At 41.4% G+C, this 19,345-nt stretch overlaps 2 protein-coding genes across 5 annotated transcripts in view; one reads left to right on the top strand and one right to left on the bottom strand.

Moving 5' to 3' along the window:
- Nucleotides 1-19,345, bottom strand: part of GOLGA7B (golgin A7 family member B) — a 377,547-nt gene that overhangs the window by 259,206 nt on the left and 98,996 nt on the right. The gene's annotated exons all lie outside the window — the stretch shown is intronic.
- SFRP5 (secreted frizzled related protein 5) overlaps nt 11,478-19,345 on the top strand; it is a 93,988-nt gene continuing 86,120 nt past the window's right edge. The window contains exon 1 of the mRNA XM_075348401.1: nt 11,478-12,276. Coding sequence (XP_075204516.1) covers nt 11,769-12,276 — 508 coding nt within the window. The 5' untranslated portion in view covers nt 11,478-11,768. The remainder of the gene's footprint in view (nt 12,277-19,345) is intronic.

Genomic DNA, 19,345 nt, shown 5'->3' with positions numbered 1-19,345 from the left:
CTGGACAGCTTCCAACCTGTCACCGTCGGCCAGTCTGTGACCATAGGACTGCGAGACAGCGCCTCGGAAGTGACTCTGGTGCGGCCTGAGATGGTGTCCCCCCAAGACTTGATCCCTGGAAAAACCCTCGCTGTCTCCGGGATTGGAGGCATTGACCCGGCGCTGCCTGTTGCTGACATTTATGTGGACTGGGGCGCAGGGCGAGGGGTGAGGGAGGTGGGGGTAACTGATCGGATCCCTGCAAACGTGCTACTTGGGACAGATTTGGGGCAAATAACCTCCCAGTTTGGGCCCCAACCAAGGGCTGAACCTTCAGCCCGTACTGACATGACTCCTAACAATGTTAATGTGTTATCTATGAATGATGTAAGGGAGGAGGGAGTGAACTCTGATATTTCTGCTTGCACAGACACCATAGACACACACGCAGCTGCAGCTGTGACAGGGGAGGGGGTCAGAGAAAGGTGTGACAATGCCTCTACAAGTAACCAGCCTGTGAGCTGGGATCTGCTGCCCTCTGCAGGGATAAGCAGAGAGCAGGGTGCTGCAGGGGGAGGACCAGTGTGTGGGGTGGGGGCTACCACAGCAAATGTGGGGTCCCCAGAGATTTCACAGCGGGGTTCTGTTGCTGCAGGGGGGGAACAGGCAGGTGAGATTGGGGCCGGTCCAGGAGCGGAAGTGCTCCCAGGTAAGATCTCGGTGCAGGGTTCCCCCACAACCGGGGTGTCAGGAAGCCAGGTAGGTCTGCCTGAACCGGCGACTTGGTCAGGAACGGAGGAGGAGCAGGCACGACCCACGGTCGCAGCGGCTGTGGCCGCTGTCACCCGCAGTGGGAGTGCTGGAAGCCAAGGGGCCTCCCGGAGGTCCGATAGCTCTTCCCCTTCTGACCAAGTGGCAGCCGAGTCAGGTGGAGGCCAGGACACAGGTCCCGGGGTACTGACTGAAGATGTGACAGTCTCGTCGATTCTGGCCACATCTAGTCAGGAGTTTCAGGCAGCGTTAGAAGCTGACGACAGCCTGAAAGCTCTAAAGGAGCAGGCGGCACAGCCTCCCTCGGACTCGGACCCGGAGCGAGTGGTCTGGGACCAAGGACGGCTGTACCGGGCCACGGTCCAGCAGGGTTCACCGGAGGCGTGGCCCAGGGACCGACAGTTGGTGGTACCCTATCCGTTCCGGACGGAGTTGTTGCGGATCGCACATGAGATTCCGATGGCCGGACACCTAGGGATCGCTAAGACCAAGGCCAGGTTAAACCAGCATTTCTACTGGCCAAAAATGGGGGCCGATGTGGCTGCCTACTGCCGTTCGTGTGAAACCTGTCAGAGAGTGGGGAAGGCGGGGCCACGCCCCAAAGCCCCACTGGTATCTCTGCCAATCATCGATGAGCCTTTCAGGAGGGTGGCTGTGGATCTGGTCGGCCCGCTGGCCATCCCCAGCAGCTCCGGGAAACGCTTCATACTGACGGTAGTGGACTATGCCACCCGGTACCCAGAAGCAGTGGCCTTGTCGTCCATTCGGGCTGACAAGGTGGCCACCGCATTGCTGGAGATTTTCTCCCGAGTGGGTTTTCCCCAGGAAATGCTCACTGACCGGGGGACCCAATTCATGTCCCAGCTGATGGAGGCCCTCTGTAAGCAAGTCCAGGTGCGACATCTGGTGGCCAGCCCGTACCATCCACAGACTAATGGCCTGTGCGAGCGGTTCAATGGCACCTTAAAGCAGATGCTTAAGATGTTGGTCGACTCCCATGGGCGTGACTGGGAGCGGTATCTCCCACACCTGTTATTTGCTTACCGGGAGGTTCCACAGGCCTCAACAGGATTCTCACCGTTTGAGCTCCTGTACGGGCGACGTGTGCGGGGCCCCCTGGCTCTGGTGAAAGAGGCTTGGGAAGGGGATTTGGCCACCCCTGGAGTGTCGGTTATCGAGTATGTCATGCGCTTCCGGGACAAAATGCAGGCCTTGACGCAACTGGTACACGACAATATGGCTCAAGCCCAGGCCGATCAGAAGCGTTGGTACGACCAGAACGCTTGTGAGAGGACCTACCAAGTGGGTCAAAAGGTGTGGGTACTGGTCCCCGTACCACAGGACAAGCTTCAGGCAGCCTGGGAAGGCCCATACCTCGTGTACCAGCAGCTCAACCCTGTGACGTACCTGGTCACCCTGGACCCTGCCCGTGGAAGGCGGAAGCCCTTCCATGTGAACATGATGAAGGCACATCATGAGCGGGAGGCATGTGCGCTCCCCGTGTGCAACCTGCCCGAGGAGGGAGAAGCGGAAACCCTCTTGGATATGCTAGCCCAGGTTAGGGCAGGCGGATCCATTGAGGATGTGGAGGTTGGCCACCAGCTCTTGGAGGACCAACGGTCCCAGCTGTGGGCCACCCTACACCCCTTCCGGGGGTTGTTTACCAACCAGCCCGGAAGGACTGACTTGGCTGTCCATCACGTGGACACGGGGGATCATCCCCCGATCCGGCGTTCAGCATATCGGGTCTCCCTGGAAGTGCAGCAACACATGCGCCAGGAGATTGACGAGATGCTGAAGCTGGGGGTGATCCAGGCATCCAACAGCGCTTGGGCCTCGCCTGTAGTCCTCGTCCCTAAGAAGGACCGAACCACTCGGTTCTGCGTGGACTACAGGGGGCTCAATGCTGTCACGGTCGCCGATGCGTACCCAATGCCACGCATCAATGACCTGCTCGATCAGTTGGCCGGGGCTCAGTACCTGACCATCATGGATCTGAGCCGGGGATATTGGCAGACCCCCCTGACTCGCAAGGCCAGGGAACGCTCTGCCTTTATTACCCCATTTGGACTGTACGAGTCCACGGTGATGCCATTCGGGATGAGGAATGCCCCTGCCACTTTCCAGCGGATGGTCAACACCCTGCTCAAGGGACTTGAAGGGTACGCGGCCGCGTACCTGGATGACATTGCCGTCTTCAGTCCCACCTGGGAGGACCACCTAGAGCATCTAGCACAGGTGCTCAGGCGGATCCACCGGGCAGGTTTGACCATCAAGCCGGGAAAGTGTCAGCTGGCCATGAGCGAGGTCCAGTACCTCGGTCACCGGGTAGGTGGGGGAACGCTGAAGCCCGAGCCTGAGAAAGTGGAGGCCATCGCATCCTGGCCCACCCCCAGGACCAAGAAGCAGGTGATGTCCTTCTTGGGGACTGCTGGGTACTATAGGAGGTTTGTTCCATGCTATAGTAGCCTGGCAAAGCCCTTGACGGACCTCACCAAGAAGAAGCTGCCCTCTGCAGTCGATTGGACAATGGACTGCGAGACAGCCTTCCGGGCCCTAAAGGACGCCCTGTCCAGCCCGCCCGTGCTACAGGCAGCCGACTTCACGCGGCCGTTTGTAGTACAGACCGACGCCAGTGACTTCGGCCTCGGTGCGGTGCTCAGCCAGGTGGACTCTGCGAGCCAAGAGCACCCAGTCTTGTACCTGAGCAGGAAGCTGTTACCAAGGGAAGTGGCCTATTCTACAATGGAGAAGGAGTGCCTGGCCATAGTGTGGGCCCTGCAGCGTCTGCAACCCTATCTATACGGGCGCCACTTCATCGTGGAGACGGACCACAATCCCCTCAGCTGGTTGCACACCGTCTCTGGGACGAATGGGCGATTGTTGCGATGGAGCCTTGCGCTCCAGCAATACGACTTCACCATTCGCCACAAAAGGGGCCGTGACCACGGTAACGCAGACGGGCTGTCCCGACAAGGAGAGGTCGCGGACGGGCGCACGGGGGAACACCGGAGTGTGCTGCCCCCTAGCGCCCTCAAAAGGGGGGAGGTGTGAGGTAAATCCGGAGAGATGACGATAAATCATGATATTCAAGTATGTCAGGAAGCCCTCTCCTGGTGTCAACCCCCCTTTCCTCCACACAACTGGTTTAGCAACAAACTCCATGGCCATGTCCTGTGATATGGAAATTAGGTGGCTTTGGGACAATGGACACAGGATGACTCCCTGCCGTCACCCTGTAGTAGGAGCTGCTATCTAATTAGCAAGGCTCTGGAAATAGCCAGACAGAACGACTCCAGTAAAAAATGGTTCATATCTCGCAAGCCATATTTCCGATAAATATGGCAACCATAAAAATGGTGTCTCCGCATGTGGACGATGCCGGCACCCCCTTTTTATGGGAGCAGGACATTGGGAAATGCCCCAGGCGTGATATCAGCCAATGGGGAACTGGCAGACAGGTCATGAGTCCCCTCGTTCTGTAGCTAAATTCATAACTGTCACAATGAGAGCATTGGCGTCCGCCTACGACGCTCCCAGGCAAAGTTATGGCCAATATCCCCTTTGCTGGATAATTCTGATCCATGCAGGGGGAGTGGCAGTGCTCCCTGTGAGGTCACGAAGGTAGGAGGGGACCTGGATCTGCCCAGGTTGATAACCCTACTTCGGCCATTTTCCAGCGTTCTTCTGCTCGGGGGCCTGGTTGGGAAAGACCTGGAGAGGGAGTTCCTGGAAACCTGGTCTACAGCGCCCCCCTGTGGCCAGACACACAAGGTAACTGATGTAATTGTATACCTGTTTGTAACCCATGCTTTATCTGTAACTGTACTCTGACATATGTATATTCTGTAGATTCCCTATTGTATATATTGTAGTTCTAGTGTGCTTTAGGCGATTAAATTATATAATTAATCTTGGGCTGTTCTGTTATCTCGATCTCGAATCCCACGTCTGTGTGTTCGGCTAATAGTTACCGTGAAGCGGTTGGTGGCAGCGAGTTGTGCCAAGGATTATTGTGGGGAGGCCAGTGAGATTCGGGAAGATATTATATATTCCGCCCGCGGAGGTCGGGGGAATATATACCCTACTCTCACCGGGGACCCTTCAATAATCGGCATAAGTAGTATAGCGGCCTCCTTGCTTATTGTCGGGCAATTCCATAATTGGCCTGACTATAAGAGGGGCGCTAGAGAGCGCGTCACGTGCTCTGTCTGTCGGTCGGGAGGTATAAAGGAGGGGTGACCCCCCACTTGTTACCCCCCGATTGTGACGTACTGGTAGCCAGCGCGGGGGATTTCTGAGTGACCCCCCCGGTGGTTTGTGACAGATAGATAGATGATAGCTAGATAGATAGATAGATAGATAGAGGGATAGATAGAGGGATAGATAGATAGATAGAGGGATAGATAGATAGATAGATAGATAGATAGAGGGATAGATGGATAGAGGGATAGATAGATAGATAGATAGAGGGATAGATAGATAGATAGATAGATAGAGGGATAGATAGATAGATAGATAGATAGATAGATAGAGGGATAGATAGATAGATAGATATTAGATAGAGGGATAGATAGAGGGATAGAGGGATAGATAGATAGATAGATAGATAGAGGGATAGATAGATAGATGATAGCTAGATAGATAGATAGATAGATAGATAGAGGGATAGATAGAGGGATAGATAGATAGATAGAGGGATAGATAGATAGATAGATAGAGGGATAGATGGATAGAGGGATAGATAGATAGATAGATAGAGGGATAGATAGATAGATAGAGGGATAGATAGATAGATAGATAGATAGATAGAGGGATAGATAGATAGATAGATAGATAGATATTAGATAGAGGGATAGATAGATGGATAGAGGGATAGATAGATAGATAGATAGAGGGATAGATAGATAGATAGAGGGATAGATAGATAGATAGAGGGATAGATAGATAGAGGGATAGATAGATAGATAGAGGGATAGATAGATAGATAGAGGGATAGATAGATAGATAGAGGGATAGATAGATAGAGGGATAGATAGATAGATAGATAGAGGGATAGATAGATAGATAGATAGATAGAGGGATAGATAGATAGATGATAGCTAGATAGATAGATAGATAGAGGGATAGATAGAGGGATAGATAGATAGATAGAGGGATAGATAGATAGATAGATAGATAGATAGATAGAGGGATAGATGGATAGAGGGATAGATAGATAGATAGATAGAGGGATAGATAGATAGATAGAGGGATAGATAGATAGATAGATAGATAGATAGATAGATAGAGGGATAGATAGATAGATAGATAGATAGATATTAGATAGAGGGATAGATAGATGGATAGAGGGATAGATAGATAGATAGATAGAGGGATAGATAGATAGATAGAGGGATAGATAGATAGATAGATAGATAGATAGAGGGATAGATAGATAGATAGATAGATATTAGATAGAGGGATAGATAGAGGGATAGAGGGATAGATAGATAGATAGATAGATAGATAGAGAGATAGATAATAGCTAGAGATATACGGTATACAGCTCTGGTAAAAAATTAAGAGACCACTGCAAAATTTTCAATTTTTCTGATTTTTCTCTTTATATTTTTGAGTAAAATGTAAATTGTTCTTTATTCTATAAACTACTGACAACGTCTCCGAATTTCCAAGCAATAAATTTTGCATTTATCTTCTGAAAATGAGAAATGGTCAAAATAACAAAACAATGCATTGCTTTCACACCTCAAATAGTGCAAAGAAAACAAGTTCATAATCATTTAGAAACAACAATACTAATATTTTACCTCAGGAAGAGTTCGGAAACCAATATTTTGTGGAATAACCATGATTTTTAATCACAGCTTTCATGCTTCTTGGCTGCTTTCCACCAGTCTTTCACACTGCTTTTGGGTGACCTTATGCCACTCCTGGTGCAAAAATGTAAGCAGTTTTTCTTTGTTTGGTGACTTGTGACTATCCATCTTCCTTTTGATTACATTCCAGAGGTTTTCAATGGGGTTCATGTCTGGAAATTGGGCTGGCCATGACAGGGCTTTTATGTGGTGCTCCTTCATCTACACATTGATTGACGTAGCTGTGTGGCATGGTGCATTGTCCTGCTGGACAAACCAGTCCTCAGAGTTGGGGAACATTGCCTGAGCAGAAGGAAGCTACTGTTTTTCTAGGATAACCTTGTATTCGGCTTGATTTATACGACCTTCACAAAGATTGAATTTTCTTTACCTAATTTTTAGTTTTCCCCAACACCTGGTCATCTAATGGTTAAATGGAGACCTGGAGAGGCATACAAGCCACAGTGTTTTGCACCCACTGTGAAATTTGGTGGAGGATCGGTGATGATCTGGGGATGCTTCAGCAGGGCTGGAATTAGGCAGGTTAATCTTTGCAAAGGACGTATGAATCAAGCCGCATACAAGGTTATCCTGGAAAAACAGTAGCTTCCTTCTGCTCAGGCAATGTTCCCAAATTCTGAGGACTGTTTTTTCCAGCAGGACAATGCGCCATGCCACACAGCTAGGTCAATCAATCTGTGGATGAAGGACCACCACATCAAAACCCTGTCATGGCCAGCCCAATCTCCAGACCTGAACCGCATTGAAAACCTCTGGAATGTAATCAAGAGGAAGATGGATAGTCACAAGCCATCAAACAAAGAAGGACTGCTTACATTTTTTGACAGGAGTGGCATAAGGTCACTCAAAAGAAGTGTGACAGACTGGAGGAAAGCAGCCAAGACGCATGAAAGCTGTGATTAACAATCATGGTTATTCCACAAAATATTGATTTCTGAATCTTCCTGAGATAAAACATTATTATTGTTGTTTCTAAATGATTATGAACGTGTTTCCTTTGCATTATTTGAGGTGTGAAAGCATTGTACATTGTTCTGTTATTTTGACCATTTCTCATTTTCAGAAAATAAATACAACATTTATTGGTTGGAAATTCAGAGACGTTGTAAGGAGTTTATAGACTAAAAGAACTATTTACATTTTACTCAAAAATATAAAGAGAAAAATCAGAAAAACTGACAATTTGGAAGTGGTCTCTTAATTTTTGCCAGAGATGTAGATAGATAGATAGATAGAGGGATAGATAGATAGATAGAGGGATAGAGGGATAGATAGATAGATAGATAATAGATAGATAGATAGAGGGATAGATAGGTAGATAGATAGATAGAGGGATAGATAGATAGAGGGATAGATAGAGGGATAGATAGATAGACAGATAGATAGACGGATAGATAGATAGATAGATAAATAGATAGAGGGATAGATAGATAGATAGATAGATAGATAGATAGAGGGATAGAGGGATAGATAGATAGATAGATAGATATTTAGATAGAGGGATAGATAGATAGATAGATAGATAGATGATAGATTGATAGATAGATAGATAGATAGAGGGATAGATAGAGGGATAGATAGATAGAGGGATAGATAGATAGATAGATAGATGGATAGATAGATAGATAGATAGATAGATAGATAGATAGAGGGATAGATAGATAGATAGATAGATAGATAGATAGATAGAGGGATAGATAGAGGGATAGATAGAGGGATAGATAGAGGGATAGATAGAGGGATAGATAGATAGATGATAGATTGATAGATAGATAGAGGGATAGATAGAGGGATAGATAGATAGATAGATAGATAGAGGGATAGATATATAGATAGATAGATGGATTGATAGATAGATAAATAGATAGATAGAGGGATAGATAGATGATAGATTGATAGATAGATAGATGATAGATTGATAGATAGATAGATAGATGATAGATAGATAGATAGATAGAGGGATAGATAGATAGATAGATAGATAGAGGGATAGATAGATAGATAGATAGATAGAGATAGATAGATAGATAGATAGAGGGATAGATAGATAGATAGATAGATAGAGGGATAGATAGAGGGATAGATAGATAGATAGATAGATAGAGGGATAGATAGAGGGATAGATAGATAGATAGAGGGATAGATAGATAGATAGATAGATAGATAGATAGAAAAAAAAGCAAAAATTGCATATGATGTAAGAAAATAAAAGTTATTTATCCCATGAGCAAAGACGGTGACATTTTGGCTCCAACAATGGCTTTTTTTCAAGAAAGAGATGAATGTCCATGGCCCCCATCCATCATTCTTACAGTCCCTATTTTACACTTGATTTGGAAAAACTAATATGTATTTGGTCCTGCCAATAAAGCTTCTTTTATTGAATTGACACGATAGATTTGAGATAGAGGGATCGCTAGATTGATAAATAGATAGATAGATAGATAGATAGAGGGATAGATAGATAGATAGATAGATAGATAGATAGATAGAGGGATAGATAGATAGATAGATAGATAGATAGAGGGATAGATAGAGGGATAGATAGAGGGATAGATAGAGGGATAGATAGATAGATGATAGATTGATAGATAGATAGAGGGATAGATAGAGGGATAGATAGATAGATAGATAGAGGGATAGATATATAGATAGATAGATGGATTGATAGATAGATAAATAGATAGATAGAGGGATAGATAGATGATAGATTGATAGATAGATAGATGATAGATTGATAGATAGATAGATGATAGATAGATAGAGGGATAGATAGATAGATAGATAGATAGAGATAGATAGATAGATAGAGGGATAGATAGATAGATAGATAGAGGGATAGATAGAGGGATAGATAGATAGATAGATAGATAGAGGGATAGATAGAGGGATAGATAGATAGATAGATAGATAGATAGATAGATAGAGGGATAGATAGATAGATAGATAGATAGATATAGATAGATAGATAGATAGAGGGATAGATAGATAGATAGATAGATAGATAGATAGAGGGATAGATAGAGGGATAGATAGATGATAGATAGATAGAAAAAAAAGCAAAAATTGCATATGATGTAAGAAAATAAAAGTTATTTATCCCATCAGCAAAGACGGTGACATTTTGGCTCCAACAATGGCTTTTTTTCAAGAAAGAGATGAATGTCCATGGCCCCCATCCATCATTCTTACAGTCCCTATTTTACACTTGATTTGGAAAAACTAATATGTATTTGGTCCTGCCAATAAAGCTTCTTTTATTGAATTGACACGATAGATTTGAGATAGAGGGATCGCTAGATTGATAAATAGATAGATAGATAGATAGATAGATAGAGGGATAGATAGATAGATAGATAGATAGATAGAGGGATGGATAGATAGATAGATAGATAGAGGGATAGATAGATAGATAGAGGGATAGATAGATAGATAGAGGGATAGATAGATGGATGGATAGATAGATAGATAGATAGATAGATGGATAGAGGGATAGATAGATAGATAGATAGATAGATAGATAGAGGGATAGATAGATAGATAGATAGATAGAGGGATAGATAGATAGATAGAATGAGGGATAGATAGATAGATAGATAGATAGATAGATAGATAGATAGAGGGATAGATAGATAGATAGATAGATAGAGGGATAGATAGATAGAATGAGGGATAGATAGATAGATAGATAGAGGGATAGATAGATAGATAGATAGATAGAGGGATAGATAGATAGATAGATAGAATGAGGGATAGATAGATAGATAGATAGATAGATAGAGGGATAGATAGATGGATGGATAGAGAGGTAGAGAGATAGATAGATAGATAGATAGAGGGATAGATACATAGATAGATAGAATGAGGGATAGATAGATAGAGGGATAGATAGATAGATAGAGGGATAGATAGATAGATAGATAGAGGGATAGATAGATAGATAGATAGATAGATAGAGGAATAGATAGATAGATAGATAGATGGATAGATAGATAGATAGATAGATAGATAGATAGATAGAGGGATAGATAGATAGATAGATAGATAGATAGATAGATAGATAGATAGATAGATAGATAGATAGATGGATAGATAGATAGATAGATGGATAGATAGATAGATAGATGGATAGATAGATAGATAGAGGGATAGATAGATAGATAGATAGATAGAGAGATAGTCCCCACCCTGGATGTGCCCCATCCATCCTTCCTACAGTCCCCACCCCCCATCCCCACAGCCCCAGCCCCTAATGTACACTTGCTTTGGCAAAACTAATTTGTATTTGGTCCTGCCAATAAAGCTTATTTGATTTGATTTGATTTGATAGATAGATAGATAGATAGATAGAGGGATAGATAGATAGATAGAGGGATAGATAGATAGATAGATAGATAGATAGATAGTACAGCAAAGAATGTCTCTGCAGAGGGTTACATAGTTATATAGGTTGAAAAAAGCCCCCGGTCCATCTTGTTCACCCTTCCTCCACCAATTATACATTTTGTCATTAAGTCATCTATAACCAACAGTGTTGTGTGTATGCACTGTAATTCCGAGCACTACAATAACAGGACGTATAGTGAACATGAAACCTTTAGGTGAAAGTCACCAGAGAGAAGTAAAGCCTTCCAGAAGTTACGTATCACTATTCAGCAGCTACACGGAAGGAGACGCTTGTCGGACTGTCACATACAGGGTCCAGGCAGCAGGCGGAGGCTTGGCCACCGTAGACTGGCTGCTGGCTAATCCTTCAGGGCTCACTTAAAAGATTAGAGGTGGGTGGTGCTAAGATTCCCTGAACTGGGTAAGGATTTTGGAAGCAGGCAAACAAGCGCAGACTTTTAATTCACTTCTGGTGCAGCCTACAAGCTCCAGCTCTCTCTCTCTCTCTCTTTCTCTCTCTCTTCCCCTTTCTCGCTCTCTCTTTTTCTCTATTTGCAGCTGGAAAGAAACCGATAAGTGAGAAAGTGACAGAGCACGACAAGAATAGAAAGAAAAGTGTTTCCGACTCAAAGAAAGAAGAACTTTTTACTTTTTCCCCCCCATAATTTGCACTAAAAGTTGAAGAGAAGGTAGAGCGTCTTGGGGCGTTTCATGAATAAGTCTTAAGGACCTTTGGCCACTCGTGGTGCAGTCATGCAGTTCCATTGGAACGTTGTGGCCCTTCTAAACTTTGGGTTCATCCTCTGGAGTATTGCAGAAGAATATGATTATTACAGCTGGCAGTCGGACAATTTCCAGAATGGACGATTCTACACCAAGCAGAGCAAATGTGTGGACATTCCCCAAGATCTTCATCTCTGCCATAATGTTGGTTATAAGAAGATGAGGCTTCCTAATTTACTCGACCACGAGACCATGCCTGAAGTAAAGCAACAAGCCAGTAGTTGGGTTCCCTTGTTGGCGAAGAGATGTCATAGAGATACCCAACTTTTCTTGTGCTCCCTATTTGCACCAATTTGCTTGGAGAGACCCATTTACCCATGCCGGTCACTGTGCGAGGTGGTGCGTGACAGTTGTGCACCAGTGATGGAGTCGTATGGTTTTCCTTGGCCAGAGATGTTGAATTGTAATAAATTCCCTCTCGATAATGACCTTTGTATCACTGTGCAATATGGCACCAAGCAAGTGACTCAACCATCAGGTAATGCATTTATATCTTACCAATGCTATATGTAAGAGCACTGTACAAAGTTTTCCTGTTGGCCCTTGTCCATAAATCTCACTGTTGACCACTTTGTGGTCAATGTTATAGGAAGAAAATTATATTAATTATATTGTTGGGCGGAAATTGGAGTAACTGGAAGAATCCAATGGGAAGAAAATGTTAACGTGGGTCATCTTTTGGTCTACTCATTGGGGGTAACCTTCATGAAGGATTCAATGTTAGTCTTTGTTAGAATTTTTAAGGTTTGTGTCAGAGACAGGTTTTGTACCTTGTATGGCAGACTACGCTATTCTTACCATGAAAAATACCAAAATGGCCAATAGAGACCCACATGGAGGCTCAAAATCCGATATGATCAGTATTCTTTTCCTTCATTCGGAGGGCACAAGTGGATCCTGTGAATAGGTCATAATGTTTTCTTTTTGAGAAACCCCTATAACTATAGATTAAACCCTTGAAGTGTCTCTCAAACTATTCATTCTATTTCTAATTTCCAAAAACTATAAAAATGCAACGAAAAAGTTATGATCAGATTTAAGTCCTCGGATAAGCTCGGAATACACATTAGATGGCTCTTGGCCGAATAATGGTTCCGCCAATTGTTTAGCCAATGTCCGTCTTGGTTGTCTCCCCCATACACAAGAGCGCTCGTTCGGCATGTCTGGTGGCGGCATATCTCCAGGAGACAATGTGATCAGCAGTCCAAAATCAGACATGCCGATCAATTATTTCTCCTACAATAAATAGTCCAAGGCTCCCATGGCAGTTGACCGAATAATGGTTCTGCCGATTATTCAGCAAGCATCCGTCTCGGTCTTCTCTCCCATACTCAGGAGTGCTTCTTTGGCATGTCTGGTGGCGGCTTATCTCTGGGAGACAATTTGATCAGCAGTCCAAAATCAGACCTATAGATCAACTATTCCCTCGTTAATAAATTGTTTGAGGTTTCCATACACATTAGATGGTCAGCTGAACCTGTTGATATCGGTGCGTTCAGCCAAAATTGGTCTTATGTGTATATGAGGCTTGGTGACTATAAATATTGGAACCGAAGCCAAGAAGGTAAATATTATAAGCTTTACCTTGTGGGAAATAGTCCAGATATGGAACAAGTTATCACCAAAGGAAAAATGATGGTGAAAGGTGTCCTGGAAGACAATTTTCAAACATTTTATCCCCATTATTCTTTTTTGACTGCAAAATTAATCCAACTTTGGCCATGTGTGTTTTAAAAAAGAAAGAATAGGGCATACTTTTTTTGCCCTTTTCAATATTCCCAAAATTAGGTGTGAGGTGGTGTCTTTGTAACCCTAACAAAACCTATCTTGCCTCGGTGCCAACAGTTTACGTATCCAAATGGTGCCCAACCTGTGGTTCACCACCAATTTTTGAAGTTTTGCAACCGCTAAGAAGCCACAGGTTGGAGAACATGTACGTAGATGATTAGTTCTTAAGCTCCAGAGCCTTAGACAAATAAGCGATTACGGTATATATCAACATTACCCATAACTTGGGCTCATACCCAATGGGAACCATTTCAGCCATGTTTAGCTCCTATACCCTCAGGCATTTGCCATATAAAACAAATATTGGGGGGTTTTCTTCCTAAACTTAGAAGCTTTTTCAGATAAACAGCCATATTATATAAATAATACATATATAAATAATAAACATATATATATATATATGTGTATATATATATATATATATATATATATATATATATATATATATATATTAAAAATATAAATATATATATATATGTATATATATATAAACATATATATATATATGTACACAGTATACAAATATATATAATGGTAACAGAAAATATATCTATCTATTTATCTATCTATATATATATATAATATTTATTATAAATATAATATATATATATAATATATAATATATAATATATAATATAATATATATAATATATATATTATATATATATTATATATATATATATATATATATATATATATATATATATTCCATCTATTAAAAATATATATAATAAATAATATAATATATATAATATAATATATATATAATATATATATATAAATATATTCCATCTATTAAAAATATTAAAAAAATAAATATAAATAAATATATATATAAAGAGTATGTATACATTTTTTTTTTTTACTAGAACAACTGTGCTGTGTGGTAGGGATTACATATGGTTTAACTGAAAAAAAAATCAATGAAAAATGTAAAAAAAAAAAAACTGCATTCCTGAGCTGGTATTATTTGCTGGACAGATAAGAACGTAGACGGTTCCCAGGAGACTCGTGTGAGGAGAATATATTGGAGTTTTACAGAATGAGAACACAAGAGTCAGAATTATAAATATGAACAATTCTTTTAGTGACTTCATACTCCCCCAAAATGTTGGAAAGGTCTTTGGAAAAAAAAATAAAAATAAAATAAGATCTGACATTTATAACAAATTACACGAATGTTAAGAAGTTTTTAGGTAGGGGGAGGGGGGATGTGTATTTCAGAATTAAAGAAAATATGAAATATGGAAGAGATAAGAGAGATAAATTGGGTTCAATGCAACATGGATTATATTTCAAAGCGGATGGCTGAGAAAGGGCGTTTTTGGGATGACTTTTTGGGGTAAAGACTTTGGCTATGACCTTAAAGGGTAAAAGGGTAAAGCATGATTTTCCTTAAACACACACATTTTTTAAAAAAATCTTCAAAATGTATTTTTTTAAATGAAAGATTTTACTTTCATTAACTTTTTCTTTTCAACCTGTTTATATGACTGTTGGCATGCCACAATTAAATCACAATATACATATATAATATACAATATACATATATAATATATATATATATATATATATATATATATATATATATATATATATGACATGCAATCTTACAATCTTGCAACGTGGATTTGCCATTCTTTTTCTTTTAACATTAACTTTGACATTATTTTTTTGAAATGTGGGATTTTTCAGATTTTTCATTGCATTGTAAAAAAAAAAATGCATGTAACAACATGTGTGGGATTTTACATGCAGACTCATAGAGACAACCTAGGATCATTTCACACAACTGTACTTTAAATTAACAACAATTCTCCCCTTATTAAGTAAAATTAAATTTTTTGAGGTTTTTTCTAATGACATTTATAAGTGTCTTCTCCCTACCACTCTTTCCATTAATGGGCTACATGTATCAGTGATGCCCAAGGGTGCATACTCACATATAGGTCTTTTTTTTTCTTAGATTTATGTAGATTTTCAGCATATTTTTTGGTAATTATAAAAAAGTATATATTTTTTGTCCTTTTTTTGACAGTAATGGGGGGTCTTATCCCTACCACTCTTTCCATTAATGGGCTACATATATCAGTGATGCCCAAGGGTGCATTCACACATGTAGGTCTTTTTTCTTTTTCTTGGATGATTTTTGTAGATTTTTAGCATATTTTTTGGTAATTATAAAAAAAGTATGTATTTTTTGTCCTTTTTTTGACAGTAATGGGGGGGTATCCCCACCCTCTTGCCATTGATGGGCTACATGTATCAGTGATCCCCAAGGGTGCATGCACACATGTAGATCTTTTTTTTCTTGAATTTTTGTAGGTTTTCAGCATATTTTTTGGTAATTTTAAAAAAAGTATATTTTTTGTCCTTTTTGACAGTAATGGGGGGGGGGCTTATCCCTACCACTCTTTTCATTAATGGGCTACATGTATCAGTGATGCCCAAGGGTGCATGCACACATGTAGGTCTTTTTTTCATAGATTTATGTAGGTTTTGAGCATATTTTTTGGTAATTATAAAAAAAGTATATATTTTTTTTGTCCTTTTTATGACAGAATTGGGGGGGTCTTATCCCTACCACTCTTTCCATTAATGGGCTACATGTATCAGTGATGCCCAAGGGTGCATACTCACATATAGGTCTTTTTTTTTCTTAGATTTATGTAGATTTTCAGCATATTTTTTGGTAATTATAAAAAAAGTATATATTTTTTTTGTCCTTTTTTTGACAGTAATGGGGGGGGGTCTTCTCCCCACAACTCTTGCCATTAATGGGCTACATGTATAATAGATGCCCAAGGGTGCATGCACAAATGTAGGGTTTTTTTAACTTGTTTTTTTTTAACCATATGTTGAATTATGAAAAAAATAATAAAAAAAAAAAATATTAGTATTATTATTTTATTTATTTATTTTAAATACATCAATATATCTACATCAGGCCATGAACCTAAATGAAAAACTGATGCATTTTTTTCATCACTGTGTTTTTTTCTGGAGGACTAATAAAACATGCATTAGCAATCTGCTCTGATTTTTGCCTTTTTGCTGCATTTTACCCTTTTTGTGTATTTTTTGGTGGAAGTTCGATGCAGGATTTTTTTTGAAGAACTTTTTTTGGTGCATAAATGCCAAGATTCTGCACTTAAAAGCTCAATTGCATTTTTTTTCTGCATTTTTCATGCTCCCCATAGAAACCTATAGAGAAAAAAATGCAACAAGAAATTCACAGTTCAGCAGTGTCTTTAAGCACTAATGGGTGTGAGTTTTCAGGTAACATCATCCATCTTTCTTGACTTATTTATGCACAAACCACACAGCAGGAAAAAAAAACAGCATTTAGGCTACTGGGAACATGGGCTTAAACTGGAAAAACGAAAAAAAAAAAAAAAATCCCATTAAAACAAGCAGGTGTAAGGTGATCTCTTAATTGTGGGTATATTAGCCCCAAACATATTCAGACATTTTACAAACGTATGAAGCATTCCATCCTATTTAACCCTTTCACTAAGGCAATTTTTCGTGTTTATTTCTCCCTTTCTTCCAAGAGCCATAACTTTTTTATCTTTCCGTCAATAATGCCATATGAGGGCTTGTTTTTGCTGGACGAGTTGCACTTTTGAATGACCCCCATTAATTTTACAATATAGTGTACTAGAAAACAGGAAAAAAAATTCCATGTGCAGTAAAATTGCAAAAAGAAACCCTCCAATTCCACAATTGTTTATTTGGGTTTTATTCACTATGTTCACTATATCCTAAAAGTAACCTGGTAATATGATTCCCCAGGTCAGTCCGAGTTCATAGATACCAAACATGAATCTTTTTATTTCATTGGTGAAAAAAACTAAAATTTGTAAAAAATAAATAAATAAAAATTGCACTTTTGTCGCCATTTTCCAAGACCCATACATTTCTAAATTTTTGGGATTTGGGGCTTAGTGATGGCTCATTTTTTCCATCCTGAGCTGACGTTTTTACGCCGACAAAAAAAAATCATAATTTTTCTTCTCGCTACACTCTTTATCGATCAATGTAATTTATTTTATATTTTGATAGATCGGGCATTTCTGAACTTGGCGATGCCAAATATGTGTTAATATTTTTATTGTTTTATTTTCAATGGTGCAAAAGCAGGGTGATTTGAACTTTTGTGTTTTTTTTTTATTTTTTCCATATTTTTACAAACTTTTTTCCCATTTTTTATTGTTTTTACTAGTCCCCTTAGGGGACTTGAAGCTGCATCTTCTGATCACTTGTGCTGCATAGAGCAGGATCAGTATCAGCACCTCTCTGTACAGCAGAAATGATGACATCCTGTGAATGCCGGCTCACAGCCGTCTCATCAGATCAGCCAGAATGTGTGGGGAAAGATGCGGGTTCAGCATTGGAGACCGCATCAAAGGGAGCGAAAAGACCTATGGGCTTCAAAGGAAGGGACAAGACCTATAAGCATCAAAAGGGAGGGACACGACCTATAGGCATCAAAGGAAGGGACAAGACCTATGGGCATAAAAGGGAGGGATAAGACCTATGGGCATCAAAGGGAGGGATAAGACCTATGGGCATCAAAGGGAGGGACAAGACCTATGGGCATCAAAAGGAGGGAGAAGACCTATGGGCATCAAAAGGAGGGACAAGACCTACAGGCATCAAAGGGAGGGACAAGACCTACGGGCATCAAAGGGAGGGTCAAGACCTATGGGCATCAAAGGGAGGAACAAGACCTATGGGCTTCAAAGGGAGGAACAAGACCTATGGGCTTCAAAGGGAGGGACAAGACCTGTGGGCTTCAAAGGGAGGGACAAGACCTACGGGCATCAAAGGGAGGGACAAGACCTACGGGCATTAAATGGAAGGACAAGACCTATGGGCATCAAAGGGAGGGACAAGACCTATATACATCAAAGGGAAGGACAAGATCTATGGGTTTCAAAAGGAGGGACAAGACCTATAGGTTTCAAAGGGAGGGACAAGACCTACGGGCATCAAAGGGAGGGACAAGACCTACGGGCATTAAATGGAAGGACAAGACCTATGGGCATCAAAGGGAGGGACAAGACCTATATACATCAAAGGGAAGGACAAGATCTATGGGTTTCAAAAGGAGGGACAAGACCTATAGGTTTCAAAGGGAGGGACAAGACCTACGGGCATCAAAAGGAGGGTCAAGACCTATGGGCATCAAAGGGAGGGACAAGACCTACGGGCATCAAAGGGAGGGACAAGACCTACGGGCATTAAATGGAGGGACAACACCTATGGGCATCAAAGGGAGGAACAAGAGCTATGGGTATCCAAGGGAGGGACAAGACCTATGGGCTTCAAAGGGAGGGACAAGACCTATGGGCTTCAAAGGGAGGGACAAGACCTATGGGCTTCAAAGGGAGGGACAAGACCTATGGGCTTCAAAGGGAGGGACAAGACCTATGGGCTTCAAAGGGAGGGACAAGACCTATATACATCAAAGGGAAAGACAAGATCTATGGGCTTCAAAGGGAGGGACAAGACCTATGGGCTTCAAAGGGAGGAACAAGAACTATGGGCTTCAAAGGGAGTAACAAGACCTATGGACATCAAAGGGAGGGACAAGACCTATGGACATCAAAGGGAGGGACAAGACCTATGGGCATCAAAGGGAGGACAAGACTTATGGGCATCAAAGGAAGGGACAAGACCTATGATGTACCAGTACGCATAGATTGTGAAGTGGTTAATTCATTTGTGCAACTATTTTATTAACTCATATGATT

The sequence above is a fragment of the Anomaloglossus baeobatrachus genome, chromosome 5 (assembly GCF_048569485.1).
Source record: "Anomaloglossus baeobatrachus isolate aAnoBae1 chromosome 5, aAnoBae1.hap1, whole genome shotgun sequence".
Classification (NCBI taxonomy): Eukaryota; Metazoa; Chordata; class Amphibia; order Anura; family Aromobatidae; genus Anomaloglossus; species Anomaloglossus baeobatrachus.
This window is presented reverse-complemented; position numbering and strand designations above follow the sequence as displayed.